Source organism: Heterocephalus glaber, unplaced genomic scaffold, assembly GCF_053883595.1.
Source record: "Heterocephalus glaber isolate CG9 unplaced genomic scaffold, H.glaber_assembly_v1.0 deba00001150, whole genome shotgun sequence".
NCBI lineage: Eukaryota > Metazoa > Chordata > Mammalia > Rodentia > Bathyergidae > Heterocephalus > Heterocephalus glaber.
This window is the reverse complement of record NW_028258204.1, coordinates 694,420-718,694: the sequence shown is the minus strand read 5'-3', so window position 1 is coordinate 718,694 and position 24,275 is coordinate 694,420. Positions and strand designations below refer to the sequence as shown.

The following is a 24,275-nucleotide window of genomic DNA, read 5'->3' as shown; positions in this document are numbered from 1 at the left end:
CTGAATCTAGAGTGTGTGATTGATTCATGGTGGGGCTAGGCCTGAGGGCACTAGGATTAAGGGCATGAGTGCTGCCCGCCCTAAGTAGTCTAAATAACATTAAAAGGGCAGAAAGACACTGTTAAGGTCCCTTATTGCTTTTGCTACTTTGTGCATGCCATGTTGTTTCTCCTTTGCAATACCTGTCTGCCATCCACCCTGCTTTGGAGCCAGCCGATTATGGACTGAAAACCCTATTAACTGTAAGCCAAATAAGTCCTTTCTCCTTTAATTTTGGGTGTCAGGTATTTTGTCTCAGCAATGAGAGAAAAGTAACTAACACAAATGCCCTCCCCTAAAACACAAAAAGTTGTTCCTGTCCTCATCACTGGAACATGTGGAAGTGTTCCATTCCACGGTAAGGGAAAGGTAAGGCTACAGATGGGATTCAGGCTGCCACCCTGCTGCCCAGACATACCGAAAGTATCCTGCTCATCCACGTGGCCCAATGTGGTCACCAACATTCTTTGTAGTGGAAAAGGAGGTGGAAGAGCAGGGCAGAATCGAGAGAGATTTGAAGATGCAGTACTGCTGGCATTGAAGATGGAAAAGGAGGTGTCCAGGAGCCAAAGGCTACAGGCAGCCTCTAGAAGTTGGAAAAAGGGGGAAAGCAGGGCCTCCCCTAGAGCTCCTGACAGTACTTGGCTGGGGCCCACATAGGCCCATTTCATACTTCTGTCCCCAAACTGTAAGAAAATGAATTTGCGTTGTTTTGAGCCATTAAATTTGTGGTAATCTATTAGGAAAGTAAAACATACACTTAAAAGTTTTCTGATGACTGCATCAAGTACCAGCATCTCTTCAGAGCTTTATTGAGGTATAATAGGTATTTGCTAAAATGTGAGTAATTAACATGCACAATTTACTAAGTTTTGTATTGTGTATATGCCTGTGAAACCATCACTACGATCAAGATAACAAACAACCCACTACCTCCAGATTTCCTTCTATCCTTTTGTAGTCCCTCCTTTTCCCCACTGGCTTTGCCCTTCCTGACCTCTGACCCTATTAACTACTGATCTGTTTAGTTAGCACTTTCTAGATTTCTTTTTTTTTTTAAATATATAACTTTATTATCATTCACTAAACACACACATATACAAAAATTAAAATTATTCAAAGAAAAACAATCCAAGGGAAAAAAACTATAATAATATTCAAATATAATAGAACTCAACAAAAGCAAAACTGAAAAGTACTTAAACATTTTTCCATATAATTTAAAAAAACATCTCAAGCATTAACAAGACATCAGAGGATGTGATTTGTTTTAGAAAGATTTTCAAAACTAATATTGAACAAATAGTGGTCTGGAGAAAAAAATTCTAACTACCTAGTAGACTCCACATAGGGCAAATTTTTTTAAATTTAAATTTCAATAGTCATATGACACATGATGGAAATATAATCTGAGAAATATGTTATTAGGCAATTTCATCCATGTGTATCACAAAGTATCACACAGAGTGCCAACTTCTAAGTGCAAACTGAAAAGGTATATGTCAATCATCTGTGATGGTTCCTTGATATTATCCAAATACGCAGTTAAACCCAAGATACATGAGGCTACCACGGGCATAGCAGCACACTGTGTTACAGTAAACTCTTTTATATAAGTAGGATTATGTTCTAAAGGATAAAAAGCACAGCATGTTATGATAAGTACCTAAAACAGTTAACAGTCATTTATCACACTATCAAGTACTATGTATGGTGCATAGTTGTATGTGCTTCTTCTGGAAACACTCCCTTCTCTCCTTTGATCTCAGTGACTCTTCCTTCCCAACCCACTGATGAGCTCCAGCCTAGTCTCTATCTACATCTCTTCCCATAGTTTTAAACACAGTCTATATATGGATTCTTTCCAGCTTACTACCTGTAACTCTGATCTCTCCCCTTCCCCTCCTGCCACTCCTAACCCTTTGAATCTTTTCTTCATATTTCAAATTATCCATTATTCATTTTAATCCTTAATTACACTTGCAGTTTCTCATACTAGAGAAACTATTCAGTATTTACACATGTGTGTCCTATTTATTTCACTTAAGAGTATTACCTCAATGTGCATCCACTTAGCTATAAATGTCTCTAGTTTCTCATTCTCTATGGCTTAGTAGTACTCCATTTTATAAAAAAATAAAAAAAAACCCCACATCTTCTTCATCAGTCTCCAGTTGATGGGCACTTGGGTTGTTTCCAAGCTTTAGCTATTACAAACTAGTACTTTCTAGATTTCTATATAAATAGAATCATGTAGTATGTACCCTCTCTTGTTTTCTGACTTCTTTCACTCAGCATAACTATTTAGAGATTCACCCATGTTGGAGCATGTATTAATGGTTCATGCATTCTTATTGTTGAATAGTATCCATTGTAGACACATATCGTGGTTTGTCTATCCATTCATCTGTTAATGGGTTGAATCCAGTTTTGGATATGAAAAATAAAGCTGCTATGCTATTTGTGTACAAATCTCCATCTCGCTGTATAAAAGTATGTTTCTTGACTAAACTCATAGAGGGGGATCATACAGTGGGTATATGTTTAACTTTTTAAGAAACTGCTTTCTTCCAAAGTGGCCCTGCCACTTCCTGCTCCCACCTGCAGTGTATGAGGGTTCTACGTTTCTAGGCCTGCCATACCCACATTGTGTGCCTGACTGGCATGGCTATTCTTTTTGACTCCATTAATTTGAATAGCTATATAGAGGTATTGCATTGTGGTTTTAATTTGCATTTCCCTAATGACTTGCAGATTTTTTTTTTTGTACCAGGGATTGGGGATCAAACTCAGGACCTTGTGCTTGCCAGACAGGCACAGTGCCACTGAGCTAAATCCCTGGCCCCATTGCAGATGTTTTTATGAACTTATTTGCCATCCCTGTATCATCCATGATAAATACCTATTCAACTATTTTGCCCATTTTAATCAGGTTGTTTGTTTCCTTATTAAAATTTGAGAGCTCTTTGTATATTTTCAGATATATGATTTTCAAATATTTTCTCTCAGTTTGTAGCTTGTATTTTCATTCATCAAAGAGCATAGTTAATTTAAATAAATCAGATTTATCAATTAGTTATTATTTGAGTTGTACCTCTGAGGTTGTACCTAGAAAATTCTGCATGGTCCAAAATCATAAAGGCTTTCCAAAAGAAATTTGATAGTCTTTGCTTTTACATTTAGGAATACCATTTCTTTTGCGAATATATTTGTATATGATGTGAAAATTCACTTTTTGGAGCATAACTATGCATTTGTTCTACCACCACTTGTTGAAAACATCCTTTCTCCGTTGAATTTCCTTCATACCTTGGTTGAAAATCAATTGTCCATGTATGTTCGAGTGCGTTTCTGAAATATGTTGTTCCAATAGTCTATTTGTATATCTTTATGCCAATGTCTCATTGTTTTGATTACTGTAACTTTATAGCAAGTCTAGAAATTAGGTAGTGTTGGGCCTCAACTTTGTTGTTCTGCTTCAGAGTTGCCTAGCTATTCTAAGTCCTTTACATTTGAATTTCAGAATTAGCTGGTCAATTTCTACAAAAATCCTTATTAGGATTTTGCTTGGAATTGTACTGAATGTGTAGACCAATTTGGAAAGCACTGACACACTAACAATAGCAACTTTTCTGACCAATAAACATGGGGTACTCCCTCATTTGTTTAGATCTTTCATTTCTCCAAGCAATAATTTATAGTTTCCAGTACATTGGTTTTGTACATATTTTGTACAAATATGTAATATTTATCCCTAAATATTTCATATTTTGGTGCAATTAAAATGGCTTTAATTTTTCAGTTTCCAATTGTTCATTGTTAGTATATAGAAATATGACTTTGTCTTCTGCATTTATCTCATCTCTTGAAACCTTGATGACTCATTTATTAGTTCTTGTAGCTTTCATCAAATTTCATGCACAGATCATTATCCTCTCTGTGGGTGCAGTTTTACCTTTTCTTCTCCAATCTGATCAACTTTTCTTTCTTTCTCTTGCTTTTTTATACCAGGAAGGACTGCTACACAATGTTTAAAAGAAGTGATGAGGGCAAACATCCTCATTCTGATCCTGGTCTTAGGAGAAAAGCTTTGCCTTTCACCATTCAATATGGTATTCGCTTTTGGTTTTCACAAATGCCCTTCATTTGATTGAAGAAGTTCTATTTTACTACCCCTAGGTTGTTGAGGATTTTTATCGCGAACAGATGGTGAATTTTACCAAATGCTTTTGCTGCCTTTATGAGATGATTATATCTTTTTTCTTTTTTAGTTTTATTAATATAGAAAATCACACTGATTAATTTTCAATATTAAACCAAATCTGAACCCCTGAGCTCAGCCCCATATGACCCTTGTGTGTTGTCCTTTCTATATATTGCTGGATTCAATTGGCTAAAATTCTGCTGAGCATATTTGCCTCTGTGTCATGGAAACTTTGGTCTGTGGAATCTTTTTCCTTGTAATATCTTTGGCTGATTTTGTATCAAAGTAATGGTGGCCACATAAATGCATTGAAAAGTATGCCTACTTTTTTCAATTTCCTAGAAGAGTTTGTGAGTAGTACTGGTATTATTTCTTCCCTAAATATTTGGTAGAATTTACCAATGAGGCCAGCTAAGTCTGGGATTTTCTTTGTGGGTAGGTTTTTAGTTACAATTTTAATTTCTATAGGACTATCTAGGTTAGGTATTTCTTTTTCTTTTTCTTTTTCTTTTTTCTTTTTTTTTTTGGTACCAGGGAAAGAACTCAGGTCCTTGTGCTTGCAAGGCAAGCAGTGGAACCACTGAGCTAAATCCCTGGCTAGGTTAGGTATTTCTTCTTGACTGAGCTTGGTAGTTTGTTTCTTTTAAGGATTTTCTCCATTTCATCTAAGTTGCCAGATCTACTAGCATAATGTTTTGGGGCATATGTGCCATGTATGTGCGTGTATGGTTTTGCAGTGGTAGGGATTGAACCTAGGGCCAGGCACATGCTAAGCACTTATTCTACCTCTGAGCTATACCCAAAGACCCATAATGGTCTCAACATTGTATTATTACCCTGTTTATAACTGAAGAACCTGAAATGATAACACCTGTCCTGCTCCTGATACTGATAACTTATCTCCTTCCCTTTTTTCCTAATTAGACTGGCTACAAGCATATCAATTTTATTGATCTCATCAAAGAACCAGCTGTTGGTTTCATTGATTTTTCTCTATTATTTTTCTATTTTTTAATTTATAGCCACTCAGATCTTCATTTTTCTTTCTTCTGTTTATGTTGGATTTTATTTGCTTAGTTCCTGTAGGGATGTTGAAGACATTGATTAAAGACTTTTTTTCCCTAGTTTTTGAAATAGGGTCTGGCTATATAGTTCTGGTTGCCTTTGAACTCACTAGTTGCCCAGGCTGCCCTCGAACTTGGGGTGATCCTCTTGCCTCCACCTGTCAAGTCCTGGGATTACAGGTGTGCATCATCATTCCTGGGATTGAGACTTTTCATTTTTTTCTGTAAACGTTTGGTGGTATAATTTACCCCTAACCATGTCTTTAGGGGCAACTCGCACATTATTAAATGTGTTTTCAGTTTTATTCAATTCAAAGTACTTCCTTTTGATTTCATATTTGGCCCATGGATTATTCAGAAGTGTATTAATTAGTTTCCAAATATTCAGTGACTTTCTAGAAATCTTTCTGTTACTGATTTCTAATTTATTCCATATGATCACAGAAGATATGTTGCATTTCAATTGTTTATTTATTGAGGCTTATCTGAGGCCCTCTTGGTGAAAGTCTTATGCACTTTTGAACAGAATGTGTATTCTACCATTGAGAGAGGCAGCAATTATGTCAAGTTGACTGACAGTGAATTCTCAGGTTATCTATCACCTTACTGATTTTTTTGTCTGCATGTTCTGTCAATGATTGAGGAAGAGATATTAGAATATTCACTATCATCGGATGCTATCTACTTCTCCTTGAAGTTCTAACAGTTTTTGCTTCATGTACTTTGAAGACCTGTTATTAGTTACCTAAACTTTGAGGACTGTTGTATTCTATTGATGAATCAGCCCTTTGGTTGTTATGATAACATCATTTTTATCATCAGTAATATTTCTTGTGCTGACCCCACTCTGGGCTCCTCAGAGGTCCCAGGACTTAGAGCTGAGGGCATCACCTAGATGTTAGAAGCAGGTGCTCATTATCCTTGTGATGGACACATGTCCAAGGCCCAGAATCAGCCCTGACCCCAGCCTCCATGGCACTGGGGTGAATAACAGATCATTTCATTCTTACAACAGCCTCACAAAGTAGATACTAATATTATCCCCATGGTACAGATGAGGAAACTGAGGCTGGGAATAAGCTCATGGAAAAGCCACCAGCCCTTGGCTACCTTCTCTCAGTACCCCTAGACCACTGATAAGTGTATTCCCTGGTGCCAACAGCATCAAAAAAAAAAAACCTAGAGGGCTGGGGATTTAGCTCAGTGGTTTCCTTGCCTGCTGCACAAGTGCAAGGACCCAAGTTCTATCCCCGGTACCAAAAAAAAAAAAAAAAAAAAAAAACCCTAGAAATGCAAATTCACCTGTTGTAGTGAGTGACAATGGCAACGTAGAGGATGAAAAAGATAACTGATAGATGAGATTCAGCTCCATCACCAAGCGGCTCAGAGGGGCTCTTTCTCAACTGAGAGCGCTCAGCCTTTAGGGAGACTCTGGGAGAAGAAAATGCCACCAAGCTGAGAACTCTCTGGCTTTTATTTAGAATCTCAGTGCAAGAGAAAAAAGCAGAAGAAAAGCATTTTGGAGCTGGAGCTGTCTCAAGGCTAGGCAGTTTTTCTTGGGGAAGGGGAAGGACATGTCTAGACATAACATGCTTCATTGATCTAAACTTGCTGTTGTTTAACCAGTCACTCCTCACAGAGCCTTGTAAGCTTTTGCCCCACAATTTAATCATTTAGTTTAACCATTCACTCCTGCCCAGGTCCCCCACATCTCCCAGCTTTTTGTTTTACAAAATTAGGGTTGGGGAGAAATAGAGGAATATAATGTTGATGGGTATTGGGACTGATGCAGGAAGGTCATCACGGGCTCAGTATGGAGTGTCCACCGAAAGAGCATACAAAGGGCCTTGAGGACTGTAAGAAAAAACAATAAAAGGATAATTCCAATAGCAGTAAGAATCAAAATGTGAAGATTGAGGCCAGAAAAACAATTTTGGGGGTTCAGCCAGTAGTCAATATCACTAAGACAATGATATCATGAGTTTCTATTTGTAATTAATGAAGTTGGGTGTATAGTTAGCTCTGGAGATTAGCAATCTCCCCATTAAGATCTGTATGACAAGCACCATGAAGCATGTGTTGAGCCTCCTCCTAGGCCTCCGAAGGGTTAGCTGGGATAGGGGTGATGCACACAGAACAGTAACTGGCATCACTACTAAGCTGATGCTATGTCCAAAGAACTTGTTGATGCTTCTTGAGCTAACCAACTATTGCCTTAAGGGCATTAAGTTACTGTAAGATTTTTTTCATCAATATTGGTTTGTGTTAGCAGCTCAGAGGTAATATTTTAGAAATAGCTATTCATAGTTGGAGCAGTTTGAATGGAATGACTTAAGGTGACCACAGTGGTTGTCCCTGTAGCTGTCATATAATGAATGTTCAGAAAACATTTTGCCTGATAAGTTTAAGTGTTGAGGTAATTTGTTCAAGGGCTGAATTTTTTTATCCATTCTCTTGTAAGATTAGTGAGAAGCCAAGCTTTGGCTTTTTGTTTGAGTACCATAATATGAATGTTTAATTGAGAGACATTATTTATAGACCACTGGGGCTGGGTAGGAATACAATACTACCATCGGTGATATGGGTGACTATATATAATGGAAATTATTTCATCAGGAAATACCATTTGTGGAGTAACAGGTGCCAACCATTGGAATAGCCAGAATGGCCACAGTCCCTCCCACAGCCCCTTAAGGGGCTGGGAGGTTGCAGTTATGTTTTATCTGTATATGATTTGTCATTAAAGGAAAGAGATAATTTTGGATTTTTTCCATGGAATTATATCAAGACAAGTGAGGTAAGAACATGAGCCAAATAAACCATGTCACTTACTAGAGGTTTATATGTCAGCAAACTCAGAAAGATAAGGAATTTTTTTTACTTTTGTAATTTTTTTTTTTTTTTTTTTTTGGTACCAGGGATCAAACTCGGGACCTCGCGCTTGCGAGGCAGGCAATGAAACCACTGAGCTAAATCTTCAGCCCAACTTTTGTAATTTTGAAGACGCAAGTAACTTACTCAATCTTTGTAAGAAACAGGTTTTCAGAAGAGAAGGGAAATCTTGTGCATTGCAGCATTGGCTCAGCTTGAGCAGTGTGTTTTGTTTTGTTTTGTTTTTTTTACTGCTGTGAAACCTTCTGAATCACAATTGTAAAAACTTAAAGTCATCAAATTAAATTACAGTCTTGGTCCAAATATTGATCCACATCCCCCCTTTTCTGTTTTATAAATTGGGGGTTTTTTGTTTGCTTGGTACCTGGGATTGAACTCGGGTCCTTGCACTTGTGCACTTGTGAAACTACTGAGCTAAATCCCCCGCCCTATAAATTGGGTTTTGAGGAGCTCACTCATAGGCTCTTCTATAACAGCTTGTTTCATGGAGTTGTGAGGGATATTGGTAACATGTTTACCATGTCAGAGTTGGAGGAAAGTTTGTAAGGAAATTGGCGTTGTCCTCCATTAGAGGGATAGGGATCATATGAAAGAGCATCTTATCATTTTTATTATGAATAAGGGCAATTTTAATCACTTGTAGAGTCTCCACAACACAGGTCAAATCAGCAATAATATTGAGAGGTTGAATCAGGGGAACTGTTGTTTTTTATCAATTATGGTTGTCTTAGAAGTTGAGCTGTAGAATGTTAACAGATAATAGTTAATAAAGGTTTATAGAGAAAAGTCCTACTTACGTTGATTTATAGATAAATAGACACCCATGATATTAACTCAAATCCCTTTTGATTTACATAGCTTAAGAGTGGGCTAATTTAAATCAGTTGCTAAAATAGATAAGCCCTTAAAGCTAGTGAGTCTTCTGGGCATGGTGGCACAGCACTCGGAAGGCCGAGGCAGGAGGATTGCCATGAGTTCAAGGCCAGCTTGGGCTACACAGTGAGTTCAAGGCCAGCGTAGATGACAGTGAGGCCCAGTCTCAAAAAAATAAAATCAATAAATATATAAATAAATAAAGTTGGTGATACACTTCTTTTCAATCAAAATGGTATCAGAATTGGTTTTATAAATAGAATGCCTATTGTTATCTATATGTAATAATTTGAAAGTTTTTTCATTAGTATTCAAGAGATAAACATAAAATGGAACCAAAAATCCTGTAATGTGGGGACAAATTCCTATGATTAAAAATAAAGACACAGTTTCTCAACTCCAGTGTGCCTATCAGCACCACTCATTCAAGAGTATAAACCAAGGCCTCACTTTTTCTGCCTCTGGAGTCCAGTTTGGGTCTGGACAAATAAATTCATTTACTTTGCCATCTTCCACTCAACCATGAAAGTCTATGGCTGTGTGTAATGGATCCTAGGGGAGAGGGAGACACATCCCACCCCATTTTTTAAGTGGCCTATTCTTACCTAGATACTCCATCCATCCAGAAGCTATAGAACACACAAAACTGTTATTTTAAAAGCAGTAAAACTGACACACACAAAAAAATCAGACACTTACAGTGACCAAATAACCTCATGCATGAGCCTAAATAAAATATTAATTTTTAGATACTGCCTTTTTTCCCATTTTTAAAAAATTTTCATTTTATTTATTCTTTTTTTTTTTTTGAACCCAGATATTTTTCTTTGTTTTTTTTTTTGGTGTTGTTGTTTGGGTTTTGGTTCTTTTGGCACCTGGGATTGAACTCGGGACCTTGCACTTGTGAGGCAGGTGGTGGAACCACTGAGCTAAATCTGTGGCCCAGCAGCCAGATGTTTTTTAAAGACATTGTAAATATTGTTTACATTATTTTTCCTTAAAATTCGATCCAGATGGTAGGCAAAGCAGGAGAACTGAAAGTAAAAGAACAAAGTGAGAAACAAACGAAATGTCTCCACTCACTCAGCAGCTGGACAGTGAAAAGCCCTCTGGGTTGATGGACCTCCCATAGGCTATTCCACAGCTGCCTGTGTTCCCTCACCGGGATGAAGAGTCAGACTCGTCCATGTTCCTTGTCCAGACTTGGGTGGTCTGTCCTCTATGCTGATCTGCAGCAACATGCTTTTCCTCATTCGTGGGCACCACTTGTCACAGTGAGCTACCCCAGGCAGCATAGAGAATGAAAAAGATTACTGGGAGGGCCAGGGATTTAGCACAGTGGTTCCAGTGCCTGCCTCATAAGCACAAGGTCCTGAGTTCGATCCCGGTACAAAAAAAAAAAAAAAAAGATTAGTGGGAGAAGAGATTTAGTTTTAGTTCAATCACCAAGAGGCCCAGAGGGGCTCTTTCTCAACTGAGAGCACCCAGCCATTAGGGAGACTCTGGGAGAAGAAAATGCCACCAAGCTGAGAACTCTCTGGTTTTTATTCAGAATCTCAGTGCAAGAGAAAAAAGCAGGAGAAAAGCATTCTGGAGCCAGAGCTGTCTCAAGGCTAGGCAGTTTTTCTTGGGGAAGGGGAAAGACATGTCCAAACACAACATGCTTCACTGATCTAAACTTGCTGTTGTTTAACCATTCACTCCTCACAGAGCCTGTGTGCTTTTGCCCTGCAGCCAAATCATTTAGTTTAACCATTCACTCCTGGCCAGGTCCCCTACTTTCCCAGACACATAGAATCAGGAACAGGTAGGGTCCTGTGCCAGTCTGGTCAAACACTACAAATCAGGATGCTTTACTTTCCACAGGAGACCATTGTTAAACACCGACACACCAGCCCAGCTCCTGTGTTTCAATAAGCCTGGGGTGGTTTGGGAAGGAAGTTCCAGGTGGAGACCCACCCCCAGCATTGCAGCTGGGTGCTTTATTCCGATTCTGTACATGTCCTCAAATCACAATCCTAACCAGTGTCCTACACATAATGGGACAACAGACTCCCTCTGCACCCCACTCCTCACCTCCACCCCTGCCCTAACCCCCCTCACTGCCGGAGAGTATCACTAGTGATGTGAAGGAGGCACAGGGTCAGTGCCGCTGAGGATCAGTGCTAGGGACCCCTTGCAGTGGGAAGGGAACCTTGGGATTCACCTGCAGACAAGGTGAGCAGCATATCCCAAAGCCACAGCCTGGCTCTCCACAGTGGCATCTTGCAAGCTAAGAAAGTGAGTGGCTGTGGTCACCCATGTGGGAAGCCCCTTGGGATACAGGGCTCCAGCCTCGGGCCAGGTCCACATCCCAGCTCACCCTCATCCTCATGTTGCTTCTCCCACATACATCTGCTAACCCTGGAAGACGGCACCAGTAGGACCCACCCCATGGGCCCCTAGATGAAATCCAGTAATTTAAGCTAAAGGCGAGGGCTGTAGCACCAGTTCCATAAAGAGAAGCTATTTCTGCTTTTCCACTCAGCTGGAGGGAAAGTAATGTCCACATTAATATTGTTATTCGCATTTTATGGATGACAGATACTAAGGCATAAAAAAAGAGATAAGAAAAAACTACTCAGAATTACTTGGAGACTCGGCTTCTGATACAATGAATACCCAGGACACATCCTGTTAATCAGTGATGGTTTTACCCAGTACCCCTAGAAGCTGGTTCCCTCATCCTAGGGCCAGGTCCTCATTTATTCCCAGTAGCTCCAGATTCCCCAGCAAGCAGGGAACAGTTAATTTGGTTACAGTGATTACCAGCTGGTTCTCTGGTTTATGACCATAACCCCTCTAATGCGACATCTGTGGGGAGAGGCATCATTCTGTCTTCCCATTACCTAAATGGCATTTCCAAGTGTCCCTGAAATTCAGGGGCCAGCAGTCATGAGGGAGGTTCCCATTGCAGCCAGGATCTCCCTGAGGGAGGCTGGCTCAGCTGCAGTTCCACGGCTTGGCCCCTCTGTGTTGTTTTCTGTCCTGTGAAGCTGGAATCATAATGTACTTTGAGGAACTATGGGAAGCTTTGCATGGATTACTTCTTGCCTGAAAGAGGAGTGCTCTGTGGCCAGGTATGGGGTGCAGACATAGGGGTGCTGTCCACCCAACATGTGAGGACCAACACGATGACAGTAGAGATTGACTTAGCCACTGTTCCAGCGTTCTGGCTTGTGAGGGCCAAGGACTTCCCAGTGCTCACCACAGCCAATACCAAAGTGCTGCCACGATTCCTGTCTCCTAGGAAAGGAAACAGGGGAACAGAGTTTAAGCAATCTACCTGTGGTTGAGCCAGGACTTCAAGCCAGGAAGCTAACTTCAAGAATGAGCTTTTTGCCAGGGATTTAGCTCAGTGGTTCCACCGCCTGCCTCACAGGCACAAGGACCTGAGTTCGATCCCTAGTACCAAAAAGAAAGAAAGAAAGAAAGAAAGAAAGAAAGAAAGAAAGAAAGAAAGAAAGAAAGAAAGAAAAGAATAGAATGGGCTTTTCAGTGGCTTCCTATGGAGAGGACCAAAAAGACTTACATGGTCTGAGCTGAGCAAAATTGAGCTTGGAGGAAAGGAAGGAAGTCTTCAGCAGAGATCAAAGTCACTGACATGCAGAAGGACAAAGGAGGCCTCCTGCATGCCACATGATAGGACACACCCTGAAATGGATCTGGTCAGCCCTCAGAATACTCGGGCTCCACATCAAGGGTTCATCCAGCCTCAGGTTGAAAATATTCCAAACAGAACTTGTGTCTGCACCAAACCTGTACAGATTTGTCATTATGTCCTGCAACAATAGTAGTCTGGTAACTGTTTATATAGCAGCTACATTGCATTAGGTATTATAACTCAGCTGGGATGATTTCAAGACTATAGGAGGATGTATGTGTTATATGCAATTTTATGAGAAATGCCATTTTAGAGAAGAAATTCTTGGATTTGGGTGTCTTTGGGGCATCCTAGAACCAGTCTCCCCAGGATACTGAGGATGACAGTACTCACTTATATGAGGGAGGTGGCACTGTCTCTCTGTGTGCATGGTAGCTGACTCCCTTTTTATAGGTAAGGAAATGAGACCTTGGGCTGGGGATGTAGCTCAGTGGTAGAGGATCATGTAGCATGCACAAGGCCCTGGGTCCCATCCCATCACCACACTAAATAAATAAATAAGCTTTCATTAAACACATAGATACAATCAAGACAAGAAAAGAAAGCTCATCCTACCAGGACCTGCAGTATTGGACTTACAGATCCACCGCATTGTCCTCAGTCACCCAGGAGCCTCACCCCGAGATGCAGGCTTCCTGTCCTTGCCATCTAAAGCTACAGCCCTGCTGTCCCAGAAAGACTGAAGATGGGTGCCTATTGTGGGGTGATGGGTCATAGCCCCGGGCCTGCCTCTCCTTGCCTTACCCAGGCAGTACTGGCCCCGCAGTGGACAGAGTTCTTCCAGTGGTGGGTATTGTCACAGGGCCCTCCCTACCTGGCATGGAGCCTCTTCTGTGCCTGGTCCTCTGCCATGGAGAGGAGACCACACTTCCTCCCAGGACCTGAACTGTCCTCCCAGGACCTGGTTGGCTGGGCCCCTCACCCCAAGGCCAAAGCTGTCCTCTCCCTGGGGGCTGAAGAGAGGACCCTTTCCCCAGCAGCTTGTTTCCTGTTTGTATTTGTCTCCATTTTAGGGATTTATTTCTCTACAAGGGACTCAAGTGACTGAACTTCTTCCTGGCCCCGAGGATCCAGGAAAGCACCTCTTCGAGATCAGCCCAGGTAGGACTGAGCATCTTTCAGTGGCCCCGAGAGGGTGTCAGAGGGTGTTGCCACAGCCCTGCCTGGGGAGGGCAGATCCCAGGAGACTCGTCCTTGCGGGAACACTAGCATGGTCTCCACAGATGACCCGAAAGTGGGGGACCAATCTAGAGGGCATTGCACACTGGGAAGAAATCCAAGTGGTTATCTGAATTGTTTAATTCATGATAAATGCAAGGGAAGAAATTGGTCAACCAGGACATCTGAGGGAGACAGTGCTATCCTGTTAACAGTTACAAAATAGTTTTCACAGCTCCATGTTTTCCACTGTGGTTGTTGCTGAACTAAGTAAAAATGACTGCCAGGTGAGCACATCTGTTCACTGTGGGGCTGGGTTTTGCAGCCCAGCAGGATCTGATTTAGCTTGGCTTCCACCAGACACTGAGCCCAGGACAAGGATCTGAGCAGTTTATTCTGGAGCTGGCCCCAAGGAGTAAGGCAAAGGTGCAGGGAAGGAGGCTGGAGAAGGGAGGGAGCCAGCCAGGTGTGCTAGTGACAGATGGCTGTGGCCCAGGTGATATCTGAGATGGTGCAGAGCCGGCCTTAGGGGTGTCTCGCGGGAGGGGCGGGGACTGGAGACACACACACCAACACCACCAGCCAGCCAGCCAGAGCTGCGCCCTGCAGAGTTTACCCAGACCCTAATCGTTCCTGGCCTGCCCTCATGGACCATGCCGGCAGACAGAGAAGGCCCATGGTGACAGTCACAGGGAAGAGGCCACCAGCGTGACAGGAAGAGTGAGTGTCCAGGAGTCAGGCAGGGAGGGCACTTCCTTCTGAGAAAACATGAGGTGCAGCGCCTCCCTGGATATCTGTGAGCCAGTGAGCAGCCACCCCTGATGAAATGGTCCGGCGAGGGGTGGACCCACCCAGGCTCAGGCCAGCAAGCCAAGGCCCTAGGGAGCAGGAAGGAGCAAGCCAAGCCTGGGGCCAGGGTGTGGCTTCCTTTCCTGGCCTATGATAGGAATCCCGGGAGGCTGGGCTGAGGTGCTAGAAGACACTTCCCAACCTCAGGCTTCCTGTGTGACGCCCACGTACCTGGGGCTTCCGTGGACTCCTTTGATCTGTGCAGGGATCTTGGTACTAAACTGCATGTTAGAAGCATGCGCAAGGATCCCAGGGTGAAGGAGACGGAGGCTTGGTGATTGGAGCAGCAGTAAGGTTGCTGCAGTGAAGCCAGAGAGGAATGAAAAACAGGGAGCCAAGGATCTGGGGTGCAGCCCTGGCCTGGGGAGTGGCGAGGGGCAAGGCCGAAGCCAAAAGTGGGGTTTGAAAGTTAGACAGGTTCGAGTGTGTGCCCTACAGGCTGTCAGGGACGTCGTCTGTGTCTCCGCCATGCTCTGGCATCTGAGGCAGAGCTGTTTATAAGGGTTCCTGTGACCAGGGAGAGGGCGCATCTTTTGTCTCACGAGGTGGCATTACAAGGTTCCAAGGCTAGGAGGTGGGCGTCTGTGTGGGCCACTATTCTGCCAGCCACAGTGCTCAAAGAAATGGGATTTTTTTAAATGTCTATTTTACAAAAACGGGCACTGGGGATAAGAAAGAAAAAGCACCTTGCTTGGTGACACACCACTAGATGGTCATGGTGCTGGGGCTGGAACTGAGTGCTCTTTCCGTTTCTGTAACTGAATCCCACAGACTGAGTGATTTATAAAGAACAAAGTCTATTCCACTCACAGTCCTCGAGTGGGAGGCCCCAGGTCCAGGGGCCATGTCCCCTGAGGATCTTCTTGCTGGTGAGGACCCTGCAGAGACCTAGAGCAGTGCAGGGGTCACAGGGTGGAAGGGTGAATACCCCAGTCTGAGGCTGCTTAAACAGACCTGCTCTCACAGTGACCCAAAATCCTCTCACACCTCACAGTGTGGGTGAGGACATGCACACCACAGGCTGCCTGGCGTCCCAAGCCGTGCTCCCAGGCTGCATCCAGTGCAGGCTTCCCTGAAGCTCCTTAGGGGCCCCCACACACTTCCGACCTGGCTGCAAGGTCCAGAGAAAGAAGGTTCCAGCCCCTTCTCCCAAGCACAGCAATCATGGCCTGGCTGAGCGGCACCTTCATGCAGGTCCTCAAAGCTGTCTTTGAACACTCAGCCACTGCTGGAGTGGCTCAGGGAAACTGGGGCAGGGGCAGGTGGGAGAGGCAAGGATCACCTCTGCAGAGTGCTGTGCATCTGTCTGCAAAGCAGGATGCCACACCAGTGTGCCCCGGGCCTTGGAGGAACTCTCTTCCCTCTTCCCTCCAGGGGCGCTGGATTCTGGGGCCTCCCATCAGCCTGGTCTGATGGGATCTGGGGTGCTTGTTCCTGTGGCTTGTGCTGGGTTCAGGCTGCAGCTGGCAGAGCTCCCTCTTTCACAGCCCATGAAAATGTGGCAACCCAGATAGGTTAAATGGACCTCCTGAGGTCAGACAGCTGGCAGGTAGGGGAACCTGGCCCTCCCAGGTCACCCTGTCCCCAGGTGCTGGGCTTTCTGTCACCACCACGCCTGCAGCTGTGGGCCTTGTTGGGGCTGAAAATTAACAACAGCAACACTAATGATAAGATTCGCACAATCCTACCTTAAATCACAGCAGTATCCCACTTGGTCCCCTAGTGTGGCCCTAGGCTAAAGCCAGCCTCCAGGGGCGCTGAGATGGCAGGGCAGACTCTATCCTTAAAGAATCAGACATTTTTTTCCTGAGCCACAGGCATGGTGAGCAGATTAGGCATTAGGTTGACGACAATTAGCTGGGGCAGAAGCAGGCTGGGTACCTATGCTGAGTGCATGAGTGCAGTCCCCTGGGAGCAAGCCCAGGCAAAGAGGAACCAGGGACTGTGGCTAGGGAGAGGGTAGTGCAGCTAGGAGACCCTCGGGGCTCCCTGCACAATTCTGAGGGTGCCTGAGTGGTGGGCACTGGGCACAGAGAACTAAAGAGAGGAAGAAGCCTAGCAGTGAAGCCCATGGACCGGCCCAGGGCCTGGGTCAGGAACCAGACAGGAGAAGGGAGGAAGTGAACTCGACTGCGCTCACTAGGCAGTGTTCAGCAGGCAGAGGCCAGGCAGGGCATGAGACAGTCCCTCACTCCCCACCCAACTCCTCCCCAAAAGAGGGATATTTTCATCATACAGCAAACCAGCTACATTCATTTTAAGTTTTAAGTCATAGTTCTTTTTGAGCTCTTCAACCATATAAAACTTAACCATTTTTCAAGATAATTAAAATTAAAAATGTAAGAAAACATGGTGTGACTGCCATCTAGTGGACGGACCTGCCAATTCTACAACTGACTTTTGTGCCTTCTGCCCACTGCTGACCCCTTCAGCCGACCACACCTCTGACTCCAAAGCGTCTAAGTCACAAGGACCACCAGTACTAGAGCAGCTTCTCCTCTTGACCTGAGCTGCAGCCACGGAGCCACCTCACAATCAGATGCAAGAGCCCAGAGTAGTGGGAGGCGCTGCTGTGGGCAGAGGCGAAGTGCGCTCCCTGATGTCATGGAAGCACGCAGCAGTGCCCCCATACAGTTAGGGAACCCAGATAAAAGTGGTGACCAGCATTTGAGTCTTGCATGGACAATCACTTACTCACAAGATTTGCTTTTCATGGTTATCAGACAGGGAAAGTCAATTTAAGACCCATGCCAAATAGGGTTTTGCCAGGCAGTGGTGGGAGCAGTCACACACTTGGCCCCAAAGGTCAATCTCTGGAGTGGAGCAGAATGTGGGCTTCCCTGGGACTGTGGCTGAGAGCTGAGGGAGAAGGTGACATGGGACCACGTGCTTGCCGGAATTCTCCCGGGGCAAAGAGGAAGATGACACAGCCAGGACTCAGCTGGGACTGGGACCGGAACTCAGAGGACTACCCATGCCCAGAGGAGCTGGTAGGGAGGGGACTCCAGCAGCCTGGCCTCTGCTCACACTGCCACCAGCCAGTGAGGGTGCTGTATCCTTGCCCCGGGGAGCAAAGGAGGACTTGCTTCCCCCTGCCTGTTTCCCACACCAGGAGAAGGACTGGCAGAAGCGGCCTCCGTCACACCCCACCACTTCTCCAGCTCCAGAAAGAGCTTTGAACCAGAAGTGTGGGAGTGGGATCCGAAGTGAACCCAGAAGGATAAGCACATGGTGGACACTGGAAGAGAGTGGTAAGGAGGGAACATCAGGGACAGTCCTGAGGAATGGCTCTTCATGTTTACTCTTTGTACGTTGTTCTAGGACAGGTTAGCTGCTCTAAAAATCCCTCATCTCACATCTTGACACAGTAGGACGTATTCTTGTATATAAAGCCAAAAAACTAATGCTCCTGATGGCAGCAGCTTCCCATCCTATGTGTCCTTCATAGCCACAGGTTGGAGTAGACAGTGGTTTCAAACTTTCCCAAGCCTTAGGGTGGCCCAGGGGGATTGTTGAAAGCCAGCTCAGCTGAGTCCATACTGGAGCGGAGGTGGAGAGACTGAGACTTGGCCGCTCAGGGGTGAGGAGAGACTCGTAGGGGCAGTAGGGCAATGCCGTCACCGTGCTTTGCTAACAGGGATGATCATCTTTTTATTGGTGCATGTTTGCCATATATAATGATTATATTCATCATAAAGAATTTGTACCTGTGTATATCTTAATTCTTTTTGTCCCATTCCGCTTCCCTCCCTTCAACCCTTCTTATCCTCCCTGTTCACAAAAGTTTCATTCTCATTTTTTGCCTTCCATTTTCTCCCTTTCCCTCTCTCTCTCTCTCTCTCTTTCTCTCTCTCTCTTCCCCACCCTTTCCTTCCCTTCCCTTCCCCCACCCCTTCCTTCTTCTGTTTCCCATATGGACACTCTCTTCCTACTTCCCAATGTCTGTTCTCCATTTTGCTCCTCATTTACCTTTTGGGTATCATACAAAAGAAAAAATGCAATATTTAAACTTGTGTGCTCAATTTATTTTACTTGAAAGTATGGTTTTGGGGGCCGAGGATTTAGCTCAGTGGTTTCGCCATCTGCTGCGCAAGCGCAAGGACCTGACTTCGATCCTCCGTACCAAAAAAAAAAAAAAAGTATGGTCTCGGGCTGGGGATTTAGCTCAGTGGTTCCTGTGCCTGCCTCGAAAGTCCAAGGTCCCTAGGGTGATCCTTGGTACCAAAAAAAAAAAAAAAAGTATGGTCTCGAGGTGCATCCATTTACCTAAAAAAAATCTCAAGTTTATCCTTCTTTATGGCAGAGAAGTGCTCCCTTGTATATAAAAATCCCATTTTCTTTATCTGTGTATCTGTTGATAGGCATATGAACTGTTTCCAAGTTTAGCTATTATAAATTGTGCTGCTATAAACATGGGTGTCCATATGTCATTAACAACAATGATTATTCTAAGGAGGGGGAAGCAGGCAGGCTAATGACAGGAGAAGTTGGTTTGCGCTTTGATCTCCAACAGGAGGCTAGGCCCTGGGCCACTGTACTTTAGGGGAGGGTAACTCTCCTGCACCCTCCCTTCCTCCAGCTAATTGTGATGTGGAGGGGAAGAGAGAGAACCATTCCTCCAAGTTGGTCACATTAGCCCTTGGTAACACCCCTGGAAGATGGCGAATCCTGGGGCACAGACCATGTGGTGTCACCAGAGAAGCTGGCCCAGGCGACCTCTGTGGTCAAGCACAGCAGGGCAGTGACAGCCCCTTCGGCTGCAGGCAGAGGTGCCAGGTGACTGCCAGGGTTCAAGAGCAGTCCATCCCCTTTTCTGGGCCCAAGTCAAGCCTGACCCCAGTTGGGGCCCCTCCCCATCCTGACAGTGTCCCAGGAGAGTAGAATTTCAAGATGGAATTAACGTGATTCCTTCATTGCACGAGTGAGAGTTGCTGAGCTCCTGAGGTTATAGACAAAAGGTGCACAGAGGTGCCAGGGGCTCAGTATCCATGGTGCTCTTTGTAAGGATGGGGACTGACCCTGCCGCATTCATCCTTACTGCACTCCTGGGGATGGCCTGTCCAACCCATTTACCAGATGAGCCACTGCCAGGATCCTGCAGCTAAGAGTGGGAATGGGGGCATGGAAGGTGGGTCTGCAGCCTGAGCCAGCTCTGCCCCTGGAACCCTGAATATGGGGCCCTGCTCCCTGTCAAGGATCCTGTGCATTCTGCCCTCCGGGGACAAACCGCCCCTCCCAGCACTTTGAACCAGTCTATTCCCCACATTTTGATTTGATCTCATGGGCCTCCCAGACTGCAGGCTTGTTGGCCGTGTAGGCATTGGGCCCAGGCCAAGTTGAGGCTTCCCACTGAATACACAAGGAAGGACCACCACATGAAGAAGATGCTTCCAAATTCTGGGCAAGCCCAGAGGCAGGCCAGCCCCTACAATATCCTGAATTAAGTAATCAATAAAGCATCATAACTCGTGGCTGGTCCCCCTCTTCCCGTATTAGAATAATGCTACCAATGGGGGAGCAGGTGGGCTAACAGCAGTACTCAGACCAGAGCCCTAAATCTGTCTGGCGAGTTACTGGCTGGGTGTCTCTGAAGGGTCCCAAGGGCAGGGGGCAGAAGCCAGAGGGAACTATGGGGGCATAAGGAGCCAGCAGGAAGCTGGGAAGCTGCATGTGGGGAGCAAGCGATGGGATGCTGGGGTTTGTGCTGTGTACTGGGAAGGCTGATTCTTGCTGAGCCTCCAGTCCCACCCTCAGCACCAGCTGAGCTCGAAACTCCCTGTCCTTATCCAGCTACTGCCTGCTATTGCTAAGGGCTGACCTTGAAAGGGAGCCAGCATGCAGATTACCGTGGAGAAGGAGACTAATGCCCTGTGCCGGACGTGCCCAGAGCATCCCTGATCTAGTGAGACCCCACAGAGTGGGAGGGATGCTGATACAGCCCTATCTCCTACCTTGGCACCTGGTACCAGCCTGCCTGTGTCTCAGCCCAACCCTGTGCAGCCCCAGGAGTTCTGCTGCAGCTCCCAGATGGTGATAATGACCAGAAGTGAAATGAGCTGTGATCTCCAGCCATTCCCACTGCCAAGAACAGGAGGCTCCAGGAATCCACAGATGCTGCCCACACCTCCCACCCCACTGGCAGTCTGGCCTCTTCCTGACTTAAGCTAAACACAGGACCAGGTATGGGCAACTCCACGGGGTTCCTGGAAAGAGGAGCTGTGGCGCAGGAGACTGCTGCTGATTCCTTTGCCCAAAATTGTGTCCTACCGCAGCATCCTTCAAGAGAAATAGAAAGCAGTGCACCTTTGCCATTCTAGACTTCCTAGTGAGTGATTCATATTTTTTTTTAAGGAGAAACTAAAAAACAGGTGAAATTAATTTTAATAACAAAATTTATTTAATTCACTACATCATTCCACCTGTGACCAACAAAACATTGGTAAGATCTGGGAGAGGGTGCTGGGGATTGAACCTAGGACCTCATGCATGCTGAGCTACACCCTCTGCCTGCAGTAAGATATTTTACATTCTTTTTGAAAAATTATTCTAAATTCAATGAGTATTTTATGCTTAGAGTACTTTTCCATTCAAATACTAAATTTTCATTGGAAGTACTTGCTCTGTATTTAGATTTCATAAAATATGTGGTTGAAAAAGTAGGCCCACCCACATTATTCCAAGCTCACTGAAGCTTTTTCAGTGACGGAGTGGGATGTCGGTTTCTGAATATAAATGGAAATGAATTAAAATTAGATGAGCCACACAGCTTCTCCGTCACAACTGCCACATTTAGGGGCTAGCCAAGCACCCGTGTCTGGTGGTGCCGTGCAGGACAGCTCATGGTAGGATGGGGGAGATGGGGCACTGCATGGAGCAAGACAGGTGCTCACCAAGAGCCCTCAAGATGAGGAGGAGGGAGGTGAGAGGGAGAAAGATAGGAGGAGGGAAGAAGGAAGAACAAGAAGGGCAGGGGCCTGGGTTTGGCCTTGACCCCCAGGGGCAGGACATCCACTCTCTTACTGGGGACGTGGACCAGTGACCTCCCTCCTCTGTGGCCCCTGCTGATGGTCTTGGTGCACATGTACACACTGCCCTGGGGGCTTGGTTCTGGGCCCCCACGTCCACCAAATCTTGCTCCTTTGAGGAGAGGATTCTTCACCTGGATGCCCCTGCAGAAGGCCTCAAAGAGTTGGTGGTCTGTACCTGGGTGGGTGGCCTTGACCTGCATCCTTGAGATCAAGGTCATAGTCCCTGTCAGGCGATGAACCAGCAGCCACTTCCCTGGGATGGGGCCAATCCAAAAGCACTTGTAGTGAAGGAATAGGATCCTGTCACACATGGTGACATGGATGGACTCAGAGACCCTAACAGATAAAATCAGCCAGGCCAGAAGGACAATTTCCATGTGTTCTGTCTCCTACATGGAAGCTAAAAAGGTTTTCTGAAAGAGGCAGAGGGAATTGTCATTCCCAGGGGCTGGGGGCTGGGCAAGGGCAGTGAGCAGGTGCAGGTGCTAAGTTCTATGCACAGCAGGGTAACTGTGATCGACAGCAATCACTGGAATATTTCAAAATAGCTTATAGAGAGGTTTTAAATGTTCCCAACACAAAGAAGTGATACATGCATTGTTACCAAGTACTACACTGAATGTTTAGATAAATTTTTATTATAGTAAAAGACATATTACTATTAATTTCCCTCCAAATCCTCTCCCTTGCTTTGAACACACGTATCCCATCCTTGCTGCCACTTTCTGAAGCAGTTCTGGAAGTCTTCTTTCCTGAGAGTCTTTATATGGCTGCCTCTGTGTCCTGAATTGATGATACAAAACATTTAAAGCAATTTCTATCAAATAAAAACATTATGTTGTATCCTCATCCATCATATTGACTTCTGGTTCTTCCCCAAAGTCAAAATGATCATGAAATGGAAACTTTTTGAGTCAATTCAAGACATTGAGGCAGCTAGGACAGGGCCATGAAAGACACGCACAGAAGAAGATTTCCAGAACTGCTTCAGAATGATGGGATGTGTGTTCAAAGTGAGAGGGCATCTTGATGGGGATCCATGGCAATGTGTCTTTTGCTGTAATGACGTTAAATTTAAACATTCATCTTATTTTTTATCATACCATGTATGTCTGGTGATGGATCTTTCGATGGCCCTGATCCAGCCGTTATACACTGTGCACGTCAATGGAAAGGTCACACCAGGGCCCATAAATATGTGCAATTTCTACATGTCCATGAAGAGTAGAAATGTCTCTTAAAATAATTTTTAAAATAAAACAGTTGCAAAAAGAGAGAAAAAAGAAGCACCTTTAGTGTCCTGCCCTACAAGGCAGTGCCTGGGCTAGCCTGGCTTCCATGAGCACAGCACAATCTTTATTCCAGGGCCATGGCCCAGCCTCCCCTCCATAGAGTGGCCTTCTCCCTGATGCCCTAACCCCACAGCCCGGCCTCTGCAGACTCCAGAACCTGGTCTGGCCTGTGGTGGGCTGGGCTCGTGGATCTGGACACCAGGCTTGCATTCCGCCACGTCAGCCTGGTGCTCAGTGCCTGGCAAGGATAAGGAGCTCAGAAGAGGAGTGTGAGGTTGTGCAAATGTCCTGGGGCATGAGGCAGCCTGGCCAACCTCGACCACTTCCCTGTGGCACTGTACCTGGGATGATGGGTCAAGTTGGCTAGAAGGGTGAGATCACCAAAGACCTCGTGTCAAGGTCAGGCTTTGGACAGTCACAGGCAATGAGGAGCCACGGAGGCTCCTATAGTGTAGAAAGATGTGGTCACACTTTGGGGCAAGGAGAAGGTGGGCTTGAGTGTGGGGTAATAGGGACCCCCCCCATCGCTCTAAGGAGCAGCAGAAGCTGGGTGCTGCCAGGCCCAGAGCCAGAGGCAGGGGCATCTGGAAGGCTGGATGGCTGGACCTGCAAGGGCCTGGAGGCTAACGCTGCAGTCCGGGATGGCTGCCAGGGTGCTGGCCAACTGAGGAGGACCTCGAGGAGGGAAGAGATGGGAGACGAGGAAGGAAGGTATGAGGCCAGAGCTGCCAGCCAGTGTCCCCTGGCTCCAGTCCTGCAGGGAGCAGCTTCTCCGGCCTCCACTCCACCCCAGCGGGGCTCTGTCCAGCCCTGCTCACCGTCAGTGTCATGCTTCCTATCCTGAAGGCCAGCTTCAGTGCTCAGTTTCTCTGGGGAGCCTCTCTAGACCGCACGCCACCTTCTCCAGTCCCCGGATAAAGGGGTCAAAGCCAGACCCAGTGCTCATAGCTGTGTGCCCTGGGTTAAGTGCCCTGCGCCTCAGTTTCCCCAGCTGTACAGAGGAAAACGAAAGTATCTACCCTTGGGTCAGGGGTGGGTGTGAAGGGGTTGGATGTCATTACAGGGTAGTGGCACAGCTAAATGTGATCCTGTGCTGGTCAGCTGGGATGGTAGCTTTCTGGTCTCCGAGTGAAGGGTACCTCACTGGACATTTCTTTGCAATTTCCTGTGAAT

At 45.5% G+C, this 24,275-nt stretch overlaps 1 protein-coding gene across 7 annotated transcripts in view; it reads left to right on the top strand.

The window, feature by feature from the left end:
• Arhgap22 (Rho GTPase activating protein 22) overlaps window positions 1-24,275 on the top strand; it is a 160,295-nt gene that overhangs the window by 63,716 nt on the left and 72,304 nt on the right. For all 7 annotated transcript variants that reach the window (XM_087210571.1, XM_087210569.1, XM_087210570.1 and 4 more), the window contains one exon: window positions 13,789-13,876. In XM_087210571.1, coding sequence (XP_087066697.1) covers window positions 13,789-13,876 — 88 coding nt within the window. The remainder of the gene's footprint in view (window positions 1-13,788; window positions 13,877-24,275) is intronic.